This window comes from Citrus sinensis, chromosome 9 (genome assembly GCF_022201045.2).
Source record: "Citrus sinensis cultivar Valencia sweet orange chromosome 9, DVS_A1.0, whole genome shotgun sequence".
Lineage (NCBI taxonomy): Eukaryota > Viridiplantae > Streptophyta > Magnoliopsida > Sapindales > Rutaceae > Citrus > Citrus sinensis.
Window position 1 is genome coordinate 33,833,233 of NC_068564.1, and position 20,530 is coordinate 33,853,762.

The following is a 20,530-nucleotide window of genomic DNA, read 5'->3' on the forward strand; positions in this document are numbered from 1 at the left end:
TACATACGAACATATGTGGGCCATTTCATGCAGCTGCTTGGAATGGTCAACAATATTTTATGACGTTCATAGATAATTTTTCTAGATATGCCTACGTATATCTCCTCCATGAAAAGTCACTGTCCTTGGATATGTTAAAAAAATTTAAGATTAAAGTTGAGAACAAACTTAATAAAAGAATCAAAAGCGTCAGATTTGTTCGTGATAGTGAATATTATGGTAGATATGATGGTTTAGGTGAATAACGTCCATGACTGTTTGCTAAATTCCTAGAGAAATACGGTATCGTCCCACAATACACTATGCTGAATTCGCCCACTATGAATGGTGCTGCTGAAAGATGAAACATGATGCTTAAGGATATGGTAAGAAGTATGATTTATCATTTTACCTTATCAGAATCACTATGGGAAAAAGCACTTAAGATTGCAGCATATATCCTTAATAGGATTCCAATTAAAGCGACTACTAAAACCCCCTATGAGCATTGAATGGGTAAGAAGCCTAGTTTAAAGCATCTGCATATTTAGGGATGTCCAACTGAGGTAAGACTTTATAGGCCTAATGAGAAGAAACTGGACTGAAGGACGATGAGTTGCTATTTTATTAGATACTTTGAATGATCCAAAAGTACAAATTTTATGATCACACAACTAAGTCGATTTTCGAGTCGGGAAATGTCCGGTTCTTTGAGGATTTTGAGTTTGTGGGGGGAGATACAGTTAGGGACTTTGTCTTTCAAGAGAAATATGTTGATATTTCCATAGATGTTATTGGCATTGATTATAGTTTGATTCCTGACTTTGTTCAAGACACAACAACTCAAGACAATGTTGGAGAACACCCCATATAAGAAATTATTCCAGAAAAACTAACTTTACCTCCAACACTAATTATGTTCATCATGATGCTAGCTAGAGACACCTTCAATTCAACAAAAGCAATAACGAAACAAATCATTAGTTAAAAATTCATTCAAACGGGTAATTAAGTAGTCAGAAAAGAATTATATATTCATTCTTTCGGACCAAACCATATATGCTTAACTAAAACATATGGAATAAATTTTGAAGTCAAGCCGAACCCAACCATAACGAACTAATTAACAAGCCAATCCAAGCTGGTGGATTTTAATTCAATTCTTAGGTAAAATCGCTCTTAACTTCTTGTGTAACTATTGCTACAAGAATTTCGAGATACAGTTTAACTTTAATGGGCTGCAGTTTTGAGCACTAAGTCAACATTATTCCCCATAAGAAAACAAATAAGCTTCTCCCTTAAACATCGACACTCTTCTCTATATATACTAAGGCCCTTGTACAAGCAAGCATATGCAAAACATTCAACACATTCACACACGGGTGCGTACGAGATTAATTATAAATTAAGATTAAAATTAATAAATAGAAAGGCAGGCCACGAAAGCGCACAGCAACGAATTGAAGATGATGCTGCGCATGCGGTGTGTACATGTGTTTGCGGGAAGCATATCATCGTGGGAAAGTGAGGTGCAGCGGAGGCCATACCATCGCAACTGTGGCTGTGCGCTGCACAACTTGAAAGATGTTTGCTCTATTACTTATTTTTCTCACGATTGTCATGATCAAACAAATATTTCTTTTCCCAAAAAACAATCATGGAACCACTGTTCCATTTCATTAGTTGATTCCACCTCCAGATGTCAAGAAACTTGAGGGATGATTTATACTGCCAGGTTAGGAGCTGTGTGTGTGTGTGCGTGTGTTTTTTTTTTCTTATGTTTCCTATTTTTCAGTAACTCTAAACATTGCGTGTGTTATCATTTGTTGTTATATAGCTACATATGCGTCGAGAGTTCTGTTAATTATTTATTCGTAATCATATCGGTTGAGTGAGGAAATACAATCTTGATTGTAATACTTGTACGTATTCGCATACATTCCCTTGCGAATATTTTGCATGATCGATATGTAACGAATAGCTAGGTATGTACACCAGCATGTGGAATCATAACATATTTACTTAGAATAATATATGTCATGATTTCATTGAATGGTTATATGTATGTACACTTGGTGTAAGAATTATTTTTTTGGTCATAATTAATTAAATAGATAATTTTAATTGTTGATTGCAAGTTGAATTGAATTAATTGAAGTTTGTTTGTTTCTTTAAAAAAATAGTATATTATTTTTAAAATAAGGGAAGGGACTTGGGGAACGAGTACAAGTTATCCAATAGGAATGGGATTAGGGACTTACTCCTTTTGAGGCTGAGGAGGGCCGTTGAAAAGAAGAGGGCCCTATTACTCGCACTTGCACCTCCTCTCACTCTCAACCCAACCAAAATTAACAAACGCACGCCACCAGATGATCACCAGCCAACACCGACCATGAACCATGTCCTCCAATCCAGTCCAGTGCGGGCTTCGAATTCTTTGATGACGATGATGATGGCGGCCACCCCTTCATCTCCTCCACCGTCTATCAGTTTCCCCCGCCGCACTTTCCTGTTCTTCTCATCCACCACTAGTACCGCACTGTCCCTTCCATCACCACCAGCGCCAACACCTGACACCACCATCACTGACAGCATCTTCATGGACTTTTCCCTCTGCCCCACCTTCTTCCGCCCCGAAGGTACTGACCCCACCCTCTGCTCGTCACCTGTTCCCTTGGGCCGCCTCATCATTGGCCTCTACGGCCACCTCGCCCCCATCACCGTCTCCAACTTCAAAGCCATGTGCTCATCTAGATCTCTCTACAGGAACACCCTTGTTCACAAAATATTCCCCGGTCAGTTCTTTCTTGCCGGCCGTCAAGGCCTCAGCCGCAGAGACTCTAAACTAGGGGAGCTTCATCCTCCCTTGGACTTCTTGCCCCCTAACACTGACACTCTTCGACCCAACGCTTTCTTGTTGAAGCATTCCAGAGGTGGTGTTGTTTCTTTGTGCTTGTCTGAGAATGATGATGACCCCGACGTCAAGCTTGATCCTCATTACAGGAATGTTGAGTTCTTGATCACAACGGGCCCCGGTCCTTGCCCTCAGTTGGATAACAAAAACATCGTTTTTGGCACTGTTCTTCAAGGTCAGTATTTTTTTTTTCTTCTTTTCTCTTTTCTGCTTAAATTGTTTTAATTGAATTGATTGAACTTCTTCATTAATTAATTATCCAGATACGTAAATTTATTTTTGCATTTTCAATTACTACTAGCATAACTAATTCTATATGTACTTACTTGTATGGTAGCTAGCTAGATTCATAACTCCCTAAACGAAAAAATAATAATAAAAAAAAGGAAAATTACCGACCTCCACCCATGTGTTTTATCTTTTTTTTAAATACACAAATATTTTTTTTTCAATTGAGTTAGTAGATTTAACAAAATATTAATGAATTGATCTTTTTAACCCTTGAAAGAAATTTACAATTTAACCCAAAATAAATAGAAATTAGAGATAAATTGGCTGGATTTAAGTTTTTTCAAGCAACAGAATTAAACGCAAAGGTAAATGCTAGAAATTGGAAAAAAAAATAGTTTTTGTTACTCGCTAGATTTAAAAAATTTATATTTATTTTTTTTCTTTTTCAATTGAATTAAACATCATTTTTCTTTTTTCCTTTTTTAATTTTCAAATCACGTTAAATGACATCATTTTACTTTTTTTTTATAAAAAAATAACATAATACAACATAATTTTAGGTATTCAAATGAAATACCAATTTTACTCCTCTAATGTCGGCAATGTTCTAATATCGTTTAGACGGAAATGGACGAGTGCAATAAAAGACAAACTTCAGGTGGCGCGCTAAAAACGAAAAGGATATTTGTGTATTTAAAAAAAAAAAAACAAGTGGGCGGTAAATAATTTTTTTAAAAAATGATGCATTAGTTACAATAGGTACATAGCACGCATCTGTATTATACTAGCTAGTTTTCCTTGGAGTTAATAATATATAAACTGGACTTTTCCAAAAATTAGCTGAGACCTTTAATTTGTCTTTCACTCAGGGAATTGGCAAATACTAATATGTCTGTGAAGTAGCTCAATTCGTGTTGAATGTTTTGCAAAGAACTGAAATCAGCTGGCATGCATTTGATACACTCTGATTTGATCGAACTTTAGTTTTTATTTTTAACTCACCCAAAACTTGTGGTTAAATAATTACTGAATTCTTAATATGCTGAAATTTCGTTTCAGGGTTGGATGTGGTGGCTGCCATTGCTTCGATACCAACATACAAGCCATCTGAAAGAATTCAGAAGTACAACGAGCTTGCCGCGTTTATTGGGGACAAAAGAGCAGACACAGCTCGCGCAATTTGGAATAGGCCTCTTAAAACCGTTTATATCAGCGACTGCGGTGAGCTCAAGCTCAAGCCCAATGCCACAACAAAGCCTTCCCTTTCTCCCACTCTCCCTTAATCATTATCAACACGGAACTATTAGTTCTTCAATTCTGTGTTGGATTATTTTAATTGAACTCCAGCTGCAGGAGGAAAGGAAAAGAGTTTGTTGGTCAATGACAAATTAATCAAAAAGCTTTTAAAAGCTAAAAGGCCTCAAAATGATCTATTGACAATGGATTGGAGGCCGTCTAGACCCAAAAACAAACATAGCTGGGCTCGATAGAATAGTAGGACCCCAAAGGCCTCCCACAAGTGACCAGGCCGAATTGGACTGACCTTGTCAAAGCCTCTGAATTACCTTAATCTTGTTTGTACATTGTCGAATACGTGCAGGACAGTATTTTTCAAATATCTATTTCAAGCACCACTCACTGACCATGGCTAATGGCTCTATCTAATCTAAGTTTCAAACTCTAAGCTCTCAAGCAGCCGCAGGATTGCTTTGTGGGGTTGGGTTACTTTGGTTACAGACTCTCTTACAGTTACAGAAGACAATAGAAAGGGACCACTGTCTTCGAAAACAGATCCCCAAGAAGATTAAAAGGTAAAACAAGGGGCAGCCCAAAGGCAGAGGTGAAATAAAAATGCAGAAGGTAGGCTGCCAGCTGGTGTTGCTAGTGGGCTATAAATATATCCCCAGTAGCCGAGGGGACCAACCAATACCATATATAGATAATCATGCATAGCACGGCCCGTTTTAATTACCCAGAAGCACTCGCCGCCCGTGTTCTAAATACAGTACTTTCTTCAATCAGTAGCTCAGCTGTGCTGACGAAGATTTCCTTAGATTTCTCAGTCTTCTTCAACCGCACCTGCACTGCATCATTTATTTATTTACGTATGCTTCATGATGAAATAATCAGATTCAAATCAATGTTCTCAATTTTCGCATTGTGTTCGTGTAAAAACTTTTACTTAAACCTATTTTTCAATCTTTTTTATCATGCCATTTCATTCATGCTGTGTAAACTATAATAACAATAATAATAATCAATAATAATAATACCACCAAACAGGAACTTCCGCTTCCACTGTCCGACTAGATAGATGATCATATTATTTATTATTATTATTCATGTTGACAAAACAAACAAACAAACAAACTATTAATTAATACCCCAAAATACTAGTAGTAAAAAATTGGAGAAGAGAAGGGGGGGGGGGGGGACCAACGACCTAAGGTCAACACGTGTAAGTCCAGATTTGAGGAGGGTAGCTAGCCAATAAAAGAGTGGCTGTGTGGGTCCCCCGAGGATGGGACCACAAACAAGAGCGCGTGAACTGTGTCAGCCGCCGGCGCCCCTCAGAAAAAGAGAAGACTCCCAATAGACGTGTCAGATTTCCATTGGGCTGGGTGGAGCTCCGGCGCGTGCTCCCATAACCATAATTAATGGTCCCCCTACAACTTAACTGGAAGTGGTCCATGAAACCTGGTATCGACACGTATCCGTTGTACGAAATGATCGATCGTCAAGTCAGCCAAGCTACAGCATCATGTCTGCTGCAGCTGCTCTTTGTGGTGAACTGAACAGCGAACACACAGTGCGGTGGAAGACATGAAAAAAAAACCAAAAAAAAAGGAAGTCTGTCTGATTCCGGAGTTAGCTTGTTGTTTGGTTTGCTAATCCGATTAGGCAGCTCAGCTACAGCTAATGAGTACGAAATGTTTATTGCCCCCTTTTTTCACAAGATGAACCAGGAATACAACTACTTCCTAACCCTAGTGCAGTCGTTAATCAAACTCAAGCACTACTTACTTTTCATTGGCTTTTAACTGCTTTAATCCACTCTTTTATTTCTTAAATGTTATGTTTGCCTTGCAATTAAATCTCATCATTGTCTATTAATAATTTCGTAGTTGAGTTAGTCGACCCATTTTCCTTAGCCTCTTCTTCATTTAACGCAAGAAATTTATTATTAGAATTTTCAAAAAAACAAACAAAAAAAGATCTTGCTTGCTTGCACCATATATAAGCTGCTGAACTAACAAAATGACCCCACAGTAATATTTTGTTCATTAAGTGCCCTTTAAAATGAGTAATGCAATCTTGTGATGTTAATAGTTTTGCGTTTGCCATGCGTGCGTGCGTGCGTGCCTAGCTAGCCAGCCGTGAATGTCTTTTTTATCTTTACGAGTCGAGTAATTCAATACGTAGTAATACATTCTACCAATGATATGACATCTGCCACGTGGCATTCCTCTAACCGTCCGACCAGAGTTATGATAATAAACCCATCTCCTTCTCAACTTTATTTAGTTTGATTTGAAGTGCCTTTTTTCCCCTTCTTCTTAGCTCTTGGCCTCTTGCATGTGAAGAGCAAAAGCAAAAACGAAAGTAGGTAACAACAAATGGCTTATAACGACCAACAAAACATGCAAAGGCTCGTCCTTCCGACGACGTCGACCAACCCGCCACCACCAACCTGGCTGAACAACGCCGTCCGCCACCATCACCACCAAAACAACGACGACGACGACGACGACGAAGAAGAAGCTCCAAAAAACAACAAGAACAACAGTGCAAGTAACGACAACGGCAGAGCGGAGGATTGGGAGACTGTAAAATGTAAAGCAGAGATAGTGGGACACCCATTGTACGAGCAACTGCTGTCGGCACACGTGTCCTGTTTAAGGATCGCCACCCCAGTTGACCAGTTGCCAAAGATTGATGCTCAGTTGTCTCGGTCGCGGGATGTCTTGGCTAAGTACTCCGCTGTCGCCAATGGACGCGTGCTCGATGATAAAGAGCTCGATCAATTCATGGTATTTTGCTTCTTCTTCTTCATCTTCTTCTTGTTGATTCTAGTTGACAAATTGAAGCTTTTTTTCCCCTTTTTTTATTTTTGTGTGTGTTTGTGTGTAATAGGGCAGTAAAGATATAAGTCCTTTATCGTTCCCTGCTTCTTTGCAAAAAGCCCTTTTGTTACTAGTGCTTGTATGGTTTGTGGGTTATACGCTTTGTTAGTTGTTTTGATCGATCAGGAAAATTTTCAGTTTTCTTCCATGTAATTCCATTGGTTTCAAAATCAGCACATACCCATGATTGTCTTGTAGATTTTATCAGAAACCTTCTCTGCTTATTTTTCAAATCAATAGTTCACATGTAATGAATAATGGTTTTTTGGAGCTGTTTTGGATTTATTTTTATGAAATTACAGAATGATGTGGAAAGGGTGGTTGAGTTTTTTATTGGAGGTTGATACTACTTGGGGAGGTGTGGTAAGTGAAGTGAATCAGAATGTGTCATGTAGTGGCATCATAAGCGGAATCATGCAGTTGCGTACACTTAATAATTGAGTTTTTCTTTCTTTTCTTTTTCCTTTTCCTTTTTTTTTTTTGGAGTGCTTTAGAGAATCTTTTTCCTGATTGTCTTGTCGAATTTCTCATCTTATTTGATGGGTTACGGTCGTCGGTGTACCTAGCGGAACTTTTTCTTCCATGAATGGACCAATTTGTTTTACTTTCTCCATTCCCATGTTTACCAAAGAAACTATTAGTGATCTTGCATTTTAACAGTTCATTTTCACGGCAACAGTTAACTATATATATTTACTTTATCAATTGCGAATAGACAATGCATATTCAAGTATGTACTCTTTTCTCTGCAGGGAAAATTGTTTTAACCAGCTAATGTTTAGTTCACCATCTTATTTAAAGATGGAAGTTCATTAGGCTAGTTGGGAGTTATTTATCAAATGCTTGATTTCTGGAGATTTTTTATTTCATGACTGAGAGTTGTAAACCATCTTTTTTTTCTCTTTTTGGTATCCTCTAAATTCCTTCTGTATCATACTGTAACAATTGTGATTCCTGCTTTGCCTCAACTATAAAATTTATTAGATGACTATACAGGCTAACTACAATCTTAGTAGCTAATTTTTAAAATTCAATTCTATAATATAATGTAACAATTATCCGTCCTTTTCCCCATATTTATGTTTCTTCTGATGTAGACATTTTCTGTGAAATCATTTTTGTTCTTTTTTATCTGAAAGTCCATTTTTTCCCTTCCATTTCTGATGTAGACGCATTATGTTCTTTTGCTCTATTCCTTTAAAGAACAATTGCAACAACATGTCCGGGTTCATGCAATGGAAGCGGTAATGGCATGTTGGGATCTTGAGCAATCTTTACAAAGCTTAACTGGTAATCTTTTCCCTCAACACATATGCGTTGTTGGCTAAGCAGTAGAATTCAAAAGAGGGATAATGGTTTCTTGAATGAACTGTATAGTTAATATGCTGAATATGCGAAGCTGAAGAATCAAAGTTGTGCATAAAACACAAATCTATTCATATTTCAAGAACCATATTGCATCATCAGAATTCAGAGAAACATCTGTAGAAACACTTGTGCTTTTTGAGCATGAGAAGTTTCATCTATGTGGTAAAGCCACTATTGTATTTGTAGTGCTTATTGACTCTTCTGTAGTGAAGTTTAAAATAATTGTTCCTTAAGTTGCATAAATTGGCTTTATGATCATGGTGATTCTTGTTTCCATCCAGTAATAGTATTACTCAACAACTGGCAAAACCTGCAAATATAGCTTATAGAAATTTTATGACCATCAGCTTTGGTTTGGCTACTTACAGTAACCAATGGAATAATGAAGATCTTATTTCATCTATGTTTTCCCTTCTTTCTCAAAATCGTTTTTATCACTTTCCAATCTGCTTGTATTAGTGGCTCAACCTGAACTAAACCATGATGGATGAGCACTACAGGTGTATCTCCTGGTGAAGGCACAGGTGCAACAATGTCCGATGATGATGAAGACCAGGTAGACAGTGACACAAACTTTTTTGATGGAAGTCTGGATGGACCCGATAGCATGGGATTTGGTCCTCTTGTTCCAACTGAAAGTGAGAGGTCCTTGATGGAGCGTGTTAGGCACGAACTGAAGCATGAGCTGAAACAGGTGAGAGTGCAAAACCATCTTCATTGGTAAACGACTCGATTGATTGTGCAGCTGATGTGTTTTCTGCTTTTAAGGGTTACAAGGAGAAGATTGTTGACATTAGGGAAGAAATTCTGCGTAAGAGAAGGGCTGGAAAATTGCCAGGTGACACCACCTCACTTTTAAAAGCTTGGTGGCTGTCGCATGCTAAGTGGCCTTATCCAACTGTAAGTAGGACAAACTCCTGTATAGCTATCAGTTTATTCAACAGCATCTGCACCTTAAACTCTTATTTGGTTCTAAATGTTGTTGCAGGAGGAAGACAAGGCAAGATTGGTGCAGGAAACGGGCTTGCAATTAAAGCAAATAAATAATTGGTTTATAAACCAAAGGAAAAGGAATTGGCATGCTAACCCTTCATCTTCCACTGCTTCAAAGAGCAAACGCAAGAGGTAGGCTGTTAATTGATCTTGGTGTCCCCATTGCAGAATCAGATTTTATTATGACAATTTTTCCTAATGTAATTTGGGAAAGAAGTAATGCAGGTAAATCTAGTAATGAAAATTTCATGTAAGTGGAAACAGTTGGACAGAAGTATTGGCCTCTTCTCCAAATTTTGGTTGAAGAAGTATCAGATCAACTCTCTGTGGCCACTGAAACAAGAAGTTTGAAACTTCAAATACAATTCATGAAGAATATTTGGGTATCTTTATCGAGCACGTACAAGAAACCTTAGTCTGCTAAACGAGGCTGCTATTCAACTCATACAACTGCACCAACCCAAATCCAATCGTTTCAAGCCTTTTCTCATTTTAAAGGTTCAAATTTCAAGCATTAGAGATGGGAAAAATACCCTTCATATAGCTTGCGTGCACCATATCAATATTTGCCTCCAGTTAAGAACATATTTGCGAGTAGTTAATGTCTATAAGTTAAAGGGTTCTATATGTGAGTCAATCTGTTTCCCACTAATGTGACTTGCTATTATTACTACTATGATGCTTGCCTAAAGATACATGGTATAGAGAGAGAGGTCTGTTAAACCATTCATAAGTTGAGAATGAAGTTGTATGGTATGTTTATCCACTGTTTGTATTCCTGCTATTTGTAAGATGCGTGCAACAGTTATATGCTAATTGATGTACCATACAGAACATATGAAAAATAAGTGCCAACATGCAAATCAACTTTCTTTACACGTGTAATTGAATATATATGTAAGATGGTGGATGAACAACTAAGAGATACATGACATATCGCCATTAATCAACAATACTGGCTGGCCAGTTCTATGTTACGATTTTACGATCATCATATTCGTAGCCCAACGCAAGTCATGATTTTTTTATCTACACAAAATAGCATCAAATCATGAAGCAAAACCATCAGCGTCTCTGTCAAAACCACCGTCAAAGTTGAGAGCGTAGCTCTGAGGATCATATTGGAAATTGTTGTGTTTGTTTCTCTTAAAACTGAAAAATCTGCCCGTCTTTCTAATGAAATTCTTCCATTTAGGCCCTGCGCATAACTCAGAAACCTCCTTAACTTTCTTCAGTTTCTCATTCCACCATGGCTCTCCAAGTCTGTGCTGCCCTTCGTGCAGCAGATTGTTGTATTCATTGCCTCGCCGCCTGGTCTTGAAGCTGAAGAGCCCGAAACAATCACAGCCGTACCCTTTTTCGGAAACGGTGTTTTCATAGTCATCATCAAAGTCTTCTTCTCCCTCTTGTCCATTCTCCTTTAATGGTGACATGCATGAAACTTTCTCCTGAACGTTGGCCATATGTGTATATATATACACAGAAAGATCGAGAGACAGAGATATTTGATTGATTGTAATGAAGATAAAAAGTCATATATAAAGGAAGGAAGATGATGAGGAAAAGGAAACGTCACAGAAATTGAGGTTTCTTTAGATAGTTAAGATGTCAAAACCAAGACCGCGTTTGTCTGCTTTGGTGTTGTTTAAGTCTAGAAGAAGAAGAAGAAGAAGAAGAAGTTGACTGACGAAATCCAAATGCAAATTGTATTTCACATGCACATTGATTGATTCGGTGGTTGGCTGGCACTCACACTTTGAAATTGACCAATTGCATATATTTATTATTAACGCGGCGGCATCTTATGCATAAGTGTAAATTGGACCAAAACCACGTTTGATGAACTCAAGAGTCGAGGTTACTTGGAAGTTGGAACAATGTGATTTGACTCCGTCAAAACATTTGAAATCAGCAACCGTGACCCAAGTCATACAATTCTTGGCCGATCCCACCGCTCATCATTAACAAGCACAAGAACAATGGCTAACGAACAGAGTTGACAATCATGCAATTGGGGGGTGAAAATTTTGCATCTTCAAAAAATTCCTTTCATTTCATCAAGTTAAAATATAATAGCAAATACATTCATTCTAATCACACCTCTATCTTCCGTCCATCCATTGACAACAAGAGAAGAAAAAATAATTCCTATATCACATTTACTATAGTCGGCAAAAGATTCCACAAACTGTTCAAAGCTAATCAGAAAAAGATACTGAGCTTAGAGGAAACAAATAGACGGAAATTATTTATGAACTTGGGGTTGGGAATATGGCTGTGCTGGGTTTTGTCCTTTGGGAGGAATTTTGGCTGCCATTGACCGCAACTCGTTTGCAATCTCAGTGAAGCTTGGTCTCTCTGATGGTTCTGCTGACCAGCATCTCTCCATCATTGATCTCCACTCCAGGTCACAAGATTCCGGCACTGGTGGCCGCAATGTATTGCTCACAATACCACCTGATTAGTATTTCAAGTCAACGGTCAGAAAAGGAAATCCAAATTCATCGAAGTAGAGAAACAATAAGAGATGAGGTTCAAAAGTCACCAATAATAGCTCCATAGTGCAAATCTGCATATGGTTCATCTCCAGTAAGAAGTTCCCACAACACAATGCCAAAGGAGAAAACATCGACCTAGAGAGCAAGACATTTTGAAAGACAAATCTCAAGTTTTCAGGAGAATGAATCAACAGACAATAGCATCAGAGGACAACCTAGGAATACACAAAGAAGCACAAACCTTTTCTGAGACTAGGCTGCTGCTGCCATCCAGGAGCTCTGGTGCCATCCATGGAAGTGTTCCTCGTACACCGCCTGAGATCAGCGTCTGACATTTCACCTTAGACAGGCCCAAATCACCAACCTAGTACCACAAGAACTATGAACTAGAACTCTTCCAGAAGCATGGAACCGGAACAAATTACAAAACGCATGTAACTTCTAAGGACGATAACAATTAAAAATGTTTATTGATAGAAAATTGAACAAGTAATCAAAGAAATTCCAAGATATTCTCCATACAAAATTCACCAAAACAAGATTGCAAGCCCGTTCACTAACCTTGCATATTGGGCGGTGAGGATCTCGAAGATTAACAAGTAAATTGTCACTTTTTAAATCAAAGTGCACTATGTTCTTTCCATGCAAGTACTCCATTCCAAAGGCCACATCCATGGCAATCAAGAGACGCTTACGCTTATCGAGATTCCTGGTGAGAAGCATGAAAAATTTGCATGCATGAAAACTTACAAACAGCTATACTTACCAAGGGACAAGAGAATACATAAAAAGAAAAACCAGATAAGTCCAAAATGGGTATCATACCTCTCATTCTTTTGCAAAGCATTTCTTAGAGAACCATTAACCATATACTCTGTTACTGTTGCCACAGAACCTCCAGGACCATCAAGCACAACACCGTAGAAAGCCACCACATTTGGATGGTGCAAATCTGCGAGCTTAATGGCTTCATTCCAGAAGTCATCTATCTGATGGAATGAAAATTAACTTTCAGCAAGTAATATCATAAACCAGAAGTAATATAAATTTATTTGGTGCTTGTAAAGTAGAATGAAACACCACAAACCATGCGTTCTTGTTCTGAAGGTTTTCCAGTGAAACATCTATCATTGATCCGTTTTATTGCAACGTCAGAACCCCTCCACTTCCCATGGTAAACAGTACCGAAGGTTCCTGAACCCAATTCCCGCAGCTCTTCTAGGTGACTATTCTTTATAATCTGTCAAGTGAAAAAAATATGGCTAAATTGAAGGCCAATGGCATGGAACAATCATATAAACTAAAAAATTGATCGGTGCCAAATCTTCAACCTGCAAGCGACCAATGCCATCTGAAACAGGAAAGCCAACATTAACCATCTCTGTTATGTTGCTCTTGAAACCCTGAGTTAAAAGAATAAAACAAAAGATGGTTCTAAGAAACAGTGGATAAATGATCAGTAGACAACTCAACACAATTCCATGGAAAAGTAAATTTAGCACCTCAAGTTTGGCTTTGTGCTGCCTTTCTACATCACCATCCTGAGCTTCTCTCTCATGATTGGTTCCATGTCCAGATTCATCTATCCCTTGCCCTGATGACTCTGGATTAGAATGTGTAGCTGACTGAAAAACAGAAGCAGCTACACCCTCAGCAACAGCCTGCAGTTCTTGCTTGATGAGTTCCTCCACCGAGCCTTTAAGATAATACCAAATAGAATGAGTTACCATTCCAGAAAAATATATATCATTCACTAGTAAACAAACACACCCATGCAAAAGAGCAAACATACTCTAGAAATTTTCAGACCTTGTTGGGAGCTTGTATGTTCTAAATTGAAGTCCTTGTTTGCATCACTCAATGGCTGGTAGATGGCTTTCTCCAATTGTGCATCTGTGACCAACTCCCCAACATTGTCTAAACGGTTCTCATTGAAAGGATCCCTAGGAAGAAAGCCTTCCTTTTTTGTTATAAGTTTGTTTGGTCTAGGCGGAGGAAAATGAGTATCTGGCCGAAAGTTCCAAGGATCCTGGTTGCTGAACAGTGAGTTTGAGGAATCCTGAACATCCCCAACCCTGCCAGATGGTGATAAAGATGAGGTGCTAACATTTGCAGGGACAGCTTCAGCCTCACTAAGGACAATCTTTGGCCGCAGGTGAGAGACTTCATCCTTCCAATCAGTAGCAGGCAGGGATCTATCAGCTAAATGGGCTGACTCAGCAGCTGAGAATGAAGGGTTGCCATAACGAACTTCACCAGCCAAGTGCTGGACTCCAGTATTTGACAGTTGATAAATGGGAGGGTTTGCCGCTTCATAAGATTCCAAGAGCCGAGGATTATTCATGTATAAAACTTCTGTTTTAGAACAAGGCAGCACTTCAGTTGTTCTCATCTGACTTGTGTCAAGAACCATTGAGGGTTGGCTAAATGTATTATCTAGAGGCACCTCCTTTCCACCTAAATGCTGGGGTCTGCTATCCATAATGTCTTCCTTTCTAAAACGATCAACAGGTAACTTATTCTGTTCATTGTTTACATTAAATTCAGTGGGGCATAACCGGAGACCTTCCATTATCCCACCAATTGGTCTCAGATGTTCAGATGATGTGCAGGGGTTTACAGTATTGTCTTTGGAGACAACAGCAGGAAGCTTACCAGCAGTTTCTTTGGGATGTTCATGAACCAGGCACTCTGAAGATTTTACATGAACAAGGCCCACGTGAGGAACATCACTAGCTACATGTTTGCCAAGTAAGGCCTGCTGGTTGTCCTGATATTGTGGTGACAACGACTGTTGCTGGACAGCATCTTCTTGGGAAGTCTGCGAAACAGCACCCATGAACACACCAAAAGATGGTTGTATATCGCCAGCCAAACCCGTCGCACCGTGGGTTACTGGAACCGTGGGATGATCAGAATGTTCAATTTTCTGGAATTTTCGATCATTTTCACTCTGTGTCTCCACATTCTGAGAGAATCCGATTGTCTCCAATTGAGGCACTCCAATCTTATGATCTACATGACTAAAGACTCTCGTTTGAGGCCCAGTTCCCTGTTCAGCAATACCTTCCCCCAATGCTCCAGTCACCATCACCCTGTTTACCGGTTGAGTTCTCGTTACATCTTCAAGAGGAAGACTATGATAAACTGAATTTGAATCAGATACAGAGCTTCCACCACTGTCTCTTTGGTCCCGTGCCAAAGGATCTGAATGTACATGAGGTAATGCTTTTTGACACATATGACAATCATCCAACTTTGGGATCTTCTGAGAAATAATTATGTGTTGATGAGGCACTGCACCGTCTGAGATGAGAACGTGCTCCGTTGGAGTAACTTGAGGCCAAGCATAAGCTCCTCCAACTACTGCAGACGGAAACTGGGAAGGATATACATTGTAGCTCTGGTCAACAGGAAACTGAACAACTCTTGTCCCATATGTGCTCTCATCAGGACACTGCTCCAAACGGATTTGTTGTGGTTGCATCAAAGGCTGAACCATACTTGGTCTTATACCAACATGAGAAGATGAAGGAGCCATTGTCATATGCATGGCACGAAGAAACTGCTGAGAGGTGAAACCAGCAGCATTATCGCCACGCTGCTGTTGATTAAGTACAGGTGCAGCATGGCCCACCAGTTGACTTGGAAACCCCATCTGTGAAGGAAGATGCAGATAATCAGCACGGTTTATTGCTTCTTGGCAAGGATCCATATAAGCCTGCATATAAGGTCCAGGTGGTGAAATATCCCCTCCACGTTGATGCAGATCAACCCCTATTTGCTGCCGTGCTATGGTAAGGGGTGCTGCCCTCTCTGGGTCTACCTCAGGCTGACAAGATAAAGCGTAAGGGCTGGACTTCATAACTGGTATGCCCAATGAAATAGCAGAAGCATCTGCATAAATAGCAGGGTTGGGATCCGCACACACCATTTTTGTAGCCATTTCATGAGAAGTACCAGAATTTCCCCTTGGTGATAAATTGCTGGTACATGGAGGCCCATTAGCATCCCCTTGACCATATAAACCATCAACAGCCTCAGATCCACTAAAATCAGAATTCTGAGTTGAAGTCTGGCTTGCTATACTTTCCTTCCTCGTGATACCACCACCGACCCCGCCCTCTGTAACCCCATTCACTGCTTCCACATATCTCTGCCCACTATCATGTATGTCCCCAAATTGCACAACCCCAGAAGTATCAAGTTCAGAAGCAGAAAACAAAAAAACCCGTAGTTTAGCTGATCCATCTGTAGACCTCTCAACCAACTTTTCATACTCCTCCATCATGTTATCAAGATCATCAGGACATGAAACTGAAACCAATGCATCAAGATCCTCATCTGGAAGCTGGTACTTGAGAACCACAGGTTGGCCATAAGTATCTGTCATCTTTTGCATCAGTTCGTTAAAGTTCACATCTCTCCTCACACTAATAATCCTTGTTTGCCCTCCCACATATCTCAACATACCATCACTTGGTCTAGGCAAAATTTTGCCCCCAAAGCTACACAGGAACTTTACTTTCTTCCCTGATGCTGAATCATCTCCACCTTCATCACTAGCCTGATCAGCAGCACTGCTACTACCCCTACTCCCCAAATTGGGATTTAAACCATGCCCCAAAGCCAATTCATTGTTACTAGTCAAATAATCACTCCCATTGCCACCACTAACCCTATTCCCCAAATTGTGAGCATAAACAAACCCAGGCCCCATGTCGCTATTCGTCTGATCAACAGCATTGGCAACAACCATGTTCCCCAAATTGGGATTACAACTGTATCCCACAACCTGGTTTACACCTGCATGCCCAACGGGTGTCAAAACAGGCACATGGGATCCCCAAGTGTTGGCGGCAACCCCTGGCGCAGCTGTCACTGTATTGCCATACCCTAAACCCACGAACCTGGCATCAGGAACCGTTGCCGGATAAAAAACTGGTACCGACCCAGGGCTACCAGACTCCCGATTAACATTGGTGAACGACCCTTGATTGGCTGTCGTTGCCACTGCAATGGGGGGCTCTTCGGCTGTACTTCTAGCTACATTTAACGGTCTTAGATCTGCTGGTCCTGAGTTTTGATCAAATGCCATATCTACAATAAGGAAGTTTCACTACCTGAGTGAAAATCAATCTAAGGGACACAAAGTTGATATTTTTCGCTTCTGGGCATTTATTATTTTCATTCCAAAGTGATGGGCTACTGTTAAAATGCTGAATTAAAACAAGTAAACTAATGAGCTGATAAAACCCTACCAGATTAAACGAAACTAAAAAAAAAAAAGCAAATAAAAGCGATTGAAGAAAGAGATGAATACCTGATTTGACAGCGATATAGAGAGATGGAGTCGGTGCAGTTTGAAGCTTGAATCAGGGCTTTGGGCGGTGAAGAATCTGGGCTCCACTAAATCTCCCACACACTAGATTCTCTCTCCCAAACGTATTTTATTTTTAACTTTATTTTAATAATATTTATGTTTGGATTTAACGGGGAAAAATGGGGAATTGAATTATGCTTTTGTTCTGTTTTGGCTTTCGATTTTTTAATTTTCTTACTATTTAAGGAATGAATGGATTCTGAGACTGAGAGAGACAGGGCGCGAAGCCACGTGGGGCGTTTCACGCAAATTTTTATGCCTCCGTGTTTGTGTTTGAAAGTGACATTCAACTCCTTTTGTTATTTGATTTAAGAATCTCATCTCTGTTGATTTGCTTCTAAAATTTATGTCTTGAATGATATGTTATTAGATCTCATTTATTCATTACTTTGCTGTGATTATGATTTGGAATATAAAAATATTTTTTTTTCCTAAAAAAGTGTCTATAAAGACTCAAGCTATATATCTCACGAAAGTAAATCTTTAATGAAAATAAGTATCTTTTTCTTAACTACTAAATACTAATGAGGATATATTTAAATAGAGGAATGATATATGCTTATAAAGTTGCGATATAATTAAAGTTTATATCTTAAAGCGTCACCAATTATTTAAATATGCTAAATGTTTAAAATAGGCCAAATCAAATATTCCACAAACAAGGAAAGAAATCAAAATAAGTGAAAACAAAAATGACGGAAGTCCATGTGCAATCAAACGTATGATTCCTTGTTAATTTTATTTTATTTTTATTAAAAAAAAAAGCAAATGTTATTTGCACACAAAAATGCACAAAACCACAAAAAAAAAGGAAGAAACATTTTAAATTTATTCACCTCATTAGAAGGGGGGAAAAAAGGTGTCATACCATAACCTTCAAATGATACTTTTCCTAATATGATACAATCACTATTTGTTTTTAATATTAAGTTTAATGTGTTTGTAAGTATGTTGATTATATATATAATATTCATCCATCCTAGTACTACAATTTTGCTTAGTCATTGACACACACACACACATATAAACTCTTAGATGTTGTTGTGGTTGTATATTAATTTCTACGGAAAAAAAAAAAAAACTTTTTGAATGGTACAAGGAAATTAGTTGCTATAAAAAGTATACAATGATGATAATCCTCTTATTATTACAATTATGATTAGGACTTTAAGATTTCTACAAGCCCCATCTTGTAAACGCAACGAATTAAACTAAATAATAACTTATTAATGTTTTCCCTTTCTGGTTCTTCTTAGTGCTCTACAAGTTGCTGTCGTCTCCATCTATTATGTGCTTTGTTGTGCTGGACATAACTAAAACCATAAATCAAGGCATTGGTCGTTGTTATTTTACCCTTTGAATTAATTTTTACACCAGCAAATTGGTACGTCGTTGGCCTAGGTGTAGCTTTGTTCATAACTTAAGTGGTAGCAAGTGTGGACAAAGCATAGATAGGAAATTGCAACGAAGTAGATGAGAAAAGGAGAAATGGGAAAGCAAAGAAAAGTGTAGATAAGGTTAACATTAGAGTCAAGTCCTTTGTAGTAAACTAATTGGAAAATTAACGCAATTTTTTAGGTTATATAATTAATTAGTAGTGCCTTCATGGAAGCACTTTAAAGATAAGACTAGGTAGATTGCTTGTCCAATTGTTTGTTAGAAGGTGTCAAATATTCACAATACATCTATAACACAAAAAGTGAGGAGTGGGAAAAAGATAGCAAAGGTTTCGATTCGACTTTTCTATTTTGATTTAAAATATTTCTATTAGGTGAATAAGAAGTCACAATAATATCGTTGTTTATCATAAGGTAGATAAAATACAATAAATAAAGATATTTAGAGTTTGATTAAAAAAAATATCGATCAAAAGACCATTAAACATGTAACTAGAGCTAGCAAAATAAGGCAGCAGATCGTGTTCGTATTGTGTCAAATTTAGGTCGACACAAACACGACCCATTTAATAATCGTGTCAAAATATTAAAACTCAATCCCGACATGAAAAATAAATGGATTTCTCAATGACTCATTTAATATCTATGTATTTAACAAATGTTATATATACACGCACCTCCCCCGCCCCCCCCACCCCCCCAAAATATATATTACTCTATTAAAGTTTTATACATACATACATACATACATATATATATATATATATATATATATATATATATCATAAAATATGTATGTGTACCAACATTTTACACATTTACACTATTAAAATTTTAAATCTATATAAATTTTTATAAATAAAATATTTTGTATATGTCTATCCTTCTAAAAAAATAAAAAAGAGAGAATCATTTATAATACTTGAGTTTTTAATGGTAAGAAGCTAAACGTTAATTTAAAATATAAAGTATAATCGTGTCATTGGTCATTGGTAAGGTAAATGGGTCAAGAACATTAATCCTAACTTGACACGGAAAAAAAATATTGTCAATCCAAACCCAACCTATTTAATAATCGTATCAAATTTGATAATTCATAACTACATATTATGTCGTATTCGTGTCGAGTAACCAAAACATATTAAATTTTGCCAGCTCTACATGTAACATATATAACAAGTGTATTTATAGCAAAATAAATATCGGTAAGTAAACTCAATTAAAAGGAAAGACTTTGTGAAATAATTAAAACCGAATCCGTAATCAATCGTTATTCAAAGACATTTAAAATCATTCAGCATCGTGTTATATATCTAATATTGTCTCTAATATGAGATTAAATTAAATAAGATAACGTGTTTTTAAACCACCGAAAGCTTGGTTTAAAATGGTTGACTGGTTGGCCACTTGAAGATGATGATATGTATATACATATAGGGAGAGAGAGAGAGAGAGAGGCGCCTTTGCTTGAAATTTGATACCTTTTCTTCAGAGGTGTGGCAAAGGGAAACTACGTTACCGCCGCCCCAACATTTGTCGTGTAAAACGACGCCACCTTTAGACTAGAATTTTAGACACAGTAGTGAAATCTCTATTTGTCAAGGGCTGAGCAATTCAATTCAATGATTATACCGGATTCTCCG

The 20,530-nt window shown here is 38.1% G+C and overlaps 4 protein-coding genes across 7 annotated transcripts; 2 read left to right on the forward strand and 2 right to left on the reverse strand.

The window, feature by feature from the left end:
- Positions 1–2,176: 2,176 nt before the first annotated feature.
- On the forward strand, positions 2,177–4,758 carry LOC102618507 (peptidyl-prolyl cis-trans isomerase CYP28, chloroplastic). The gene is made up of 2 exons (XM_006473885.4): positions 2,177–3,068; positions 4,184–4,758. Exons 1-2 carry the CDS (start codon positions 2,372–2,374, stop codon positions 4,405–4,407), a joined length of 921 nt encoding a protein of 306 aa, XP_006473948.2. The 5' UTR covers positions 2,177–2,371; the 3' UTR covers positions 4,408–4,758.
- Positions 4,759–6,655: 1,897 nt separating this feature from the next.
- Positions 6,656–10,375, forward strand: LOC102617560 (homeobox protein knotted-1-like LET12). 3 transcript variants are annotated; one of them, XM_006473882.4, is made up of 6 exons: positions 6,656–7,155; positions 8,418–8,538; positions 9,117–9,310; positions 9,385–9,516; positions 9,605–9,741; positions 9,827–10,375. In XM_006473882.4, exons 1-6 carry the CDS (start codon positions 6,742–6,744, stop codon positions 9,861–9,863), a joined length of 1,035 nt encoding a protein of 344 aa, XP_006473945.2. In that variant the 5' UTR covers positions 6,656–6,741; the 3' UTR covers positions 9,864–10,375. The 3 variants fall into 3 exon arrangements, with proteins under 3 accessions (XP_006473945.2, XP_006473946.2, XP_006473944.2); XM_006473883.4 differs by having other exon boundaries at positions 9,835–10,375; XM_006473881.4 differs by having other exon boundaries at positions 9,874–10,375.
- A 72-nt stretch (positions 10,376–10,447) lies between these two features.
- LOC107175940 (uncharacterized) lies at positions 10,448–11,237 on the reverse strand. Its single transcript, XM_015527851.3, has one exon. The coding sequence runs from the start codon at positions 11,070–11,072 to the stop codon at positions 10,659–10,661; it is 414 nt and encodes a 137-aa protein (XP_015383337.2). The 5' UTR covers positions 11,073–11,237; the 3' UTR covers positions 10,448–10,658.
- A 383-nt stretch (positions 11,238–11,620) lies between these two features.
- LOC102617273 (uncharacterized) lies at positions 11,621–17,649 on the reverse strand. Of its 2 annotated transcripts, none has more exons than XM_025097628.2 (10): positions 17,431–17,649; positions 13,917–17,326; positions 13,610–13,803; positions 13,439–13,510; positions 13,195–13,347; positions 12,933–13,096; positions 12,669–12,816; positions 12,349–12,471; positions 12,155–12,242; positions 11,621–12,066 (listed from the first exon to the last, which is right to left on the reverse strand). In XM_025097628.2, the coding sequence occupies exons 2-10, from the start codon at positions 17,203–17,205 to the stop codon at positions 11,855–11,857; spliced, it is 4,443 nt and encodes a 1,480-aa protein (XP_024953396.2). In that variant the 5' UTR covers positions 17,206–17,326; positions 17,431–17,649; the 3' UTR covers positions 11,621–11,854. The 2 variants fall into 2 exon arrangements, with proteins under 2 accessions (XP_024953396.2, XP_006473943.2); XM_006473880.4 differs by having other exon boundaries at positions 13,917–17,207; positions 17,431–17,648.
- Positions 17,650–20,530: the final 2,881 nt, after the last annotated feature.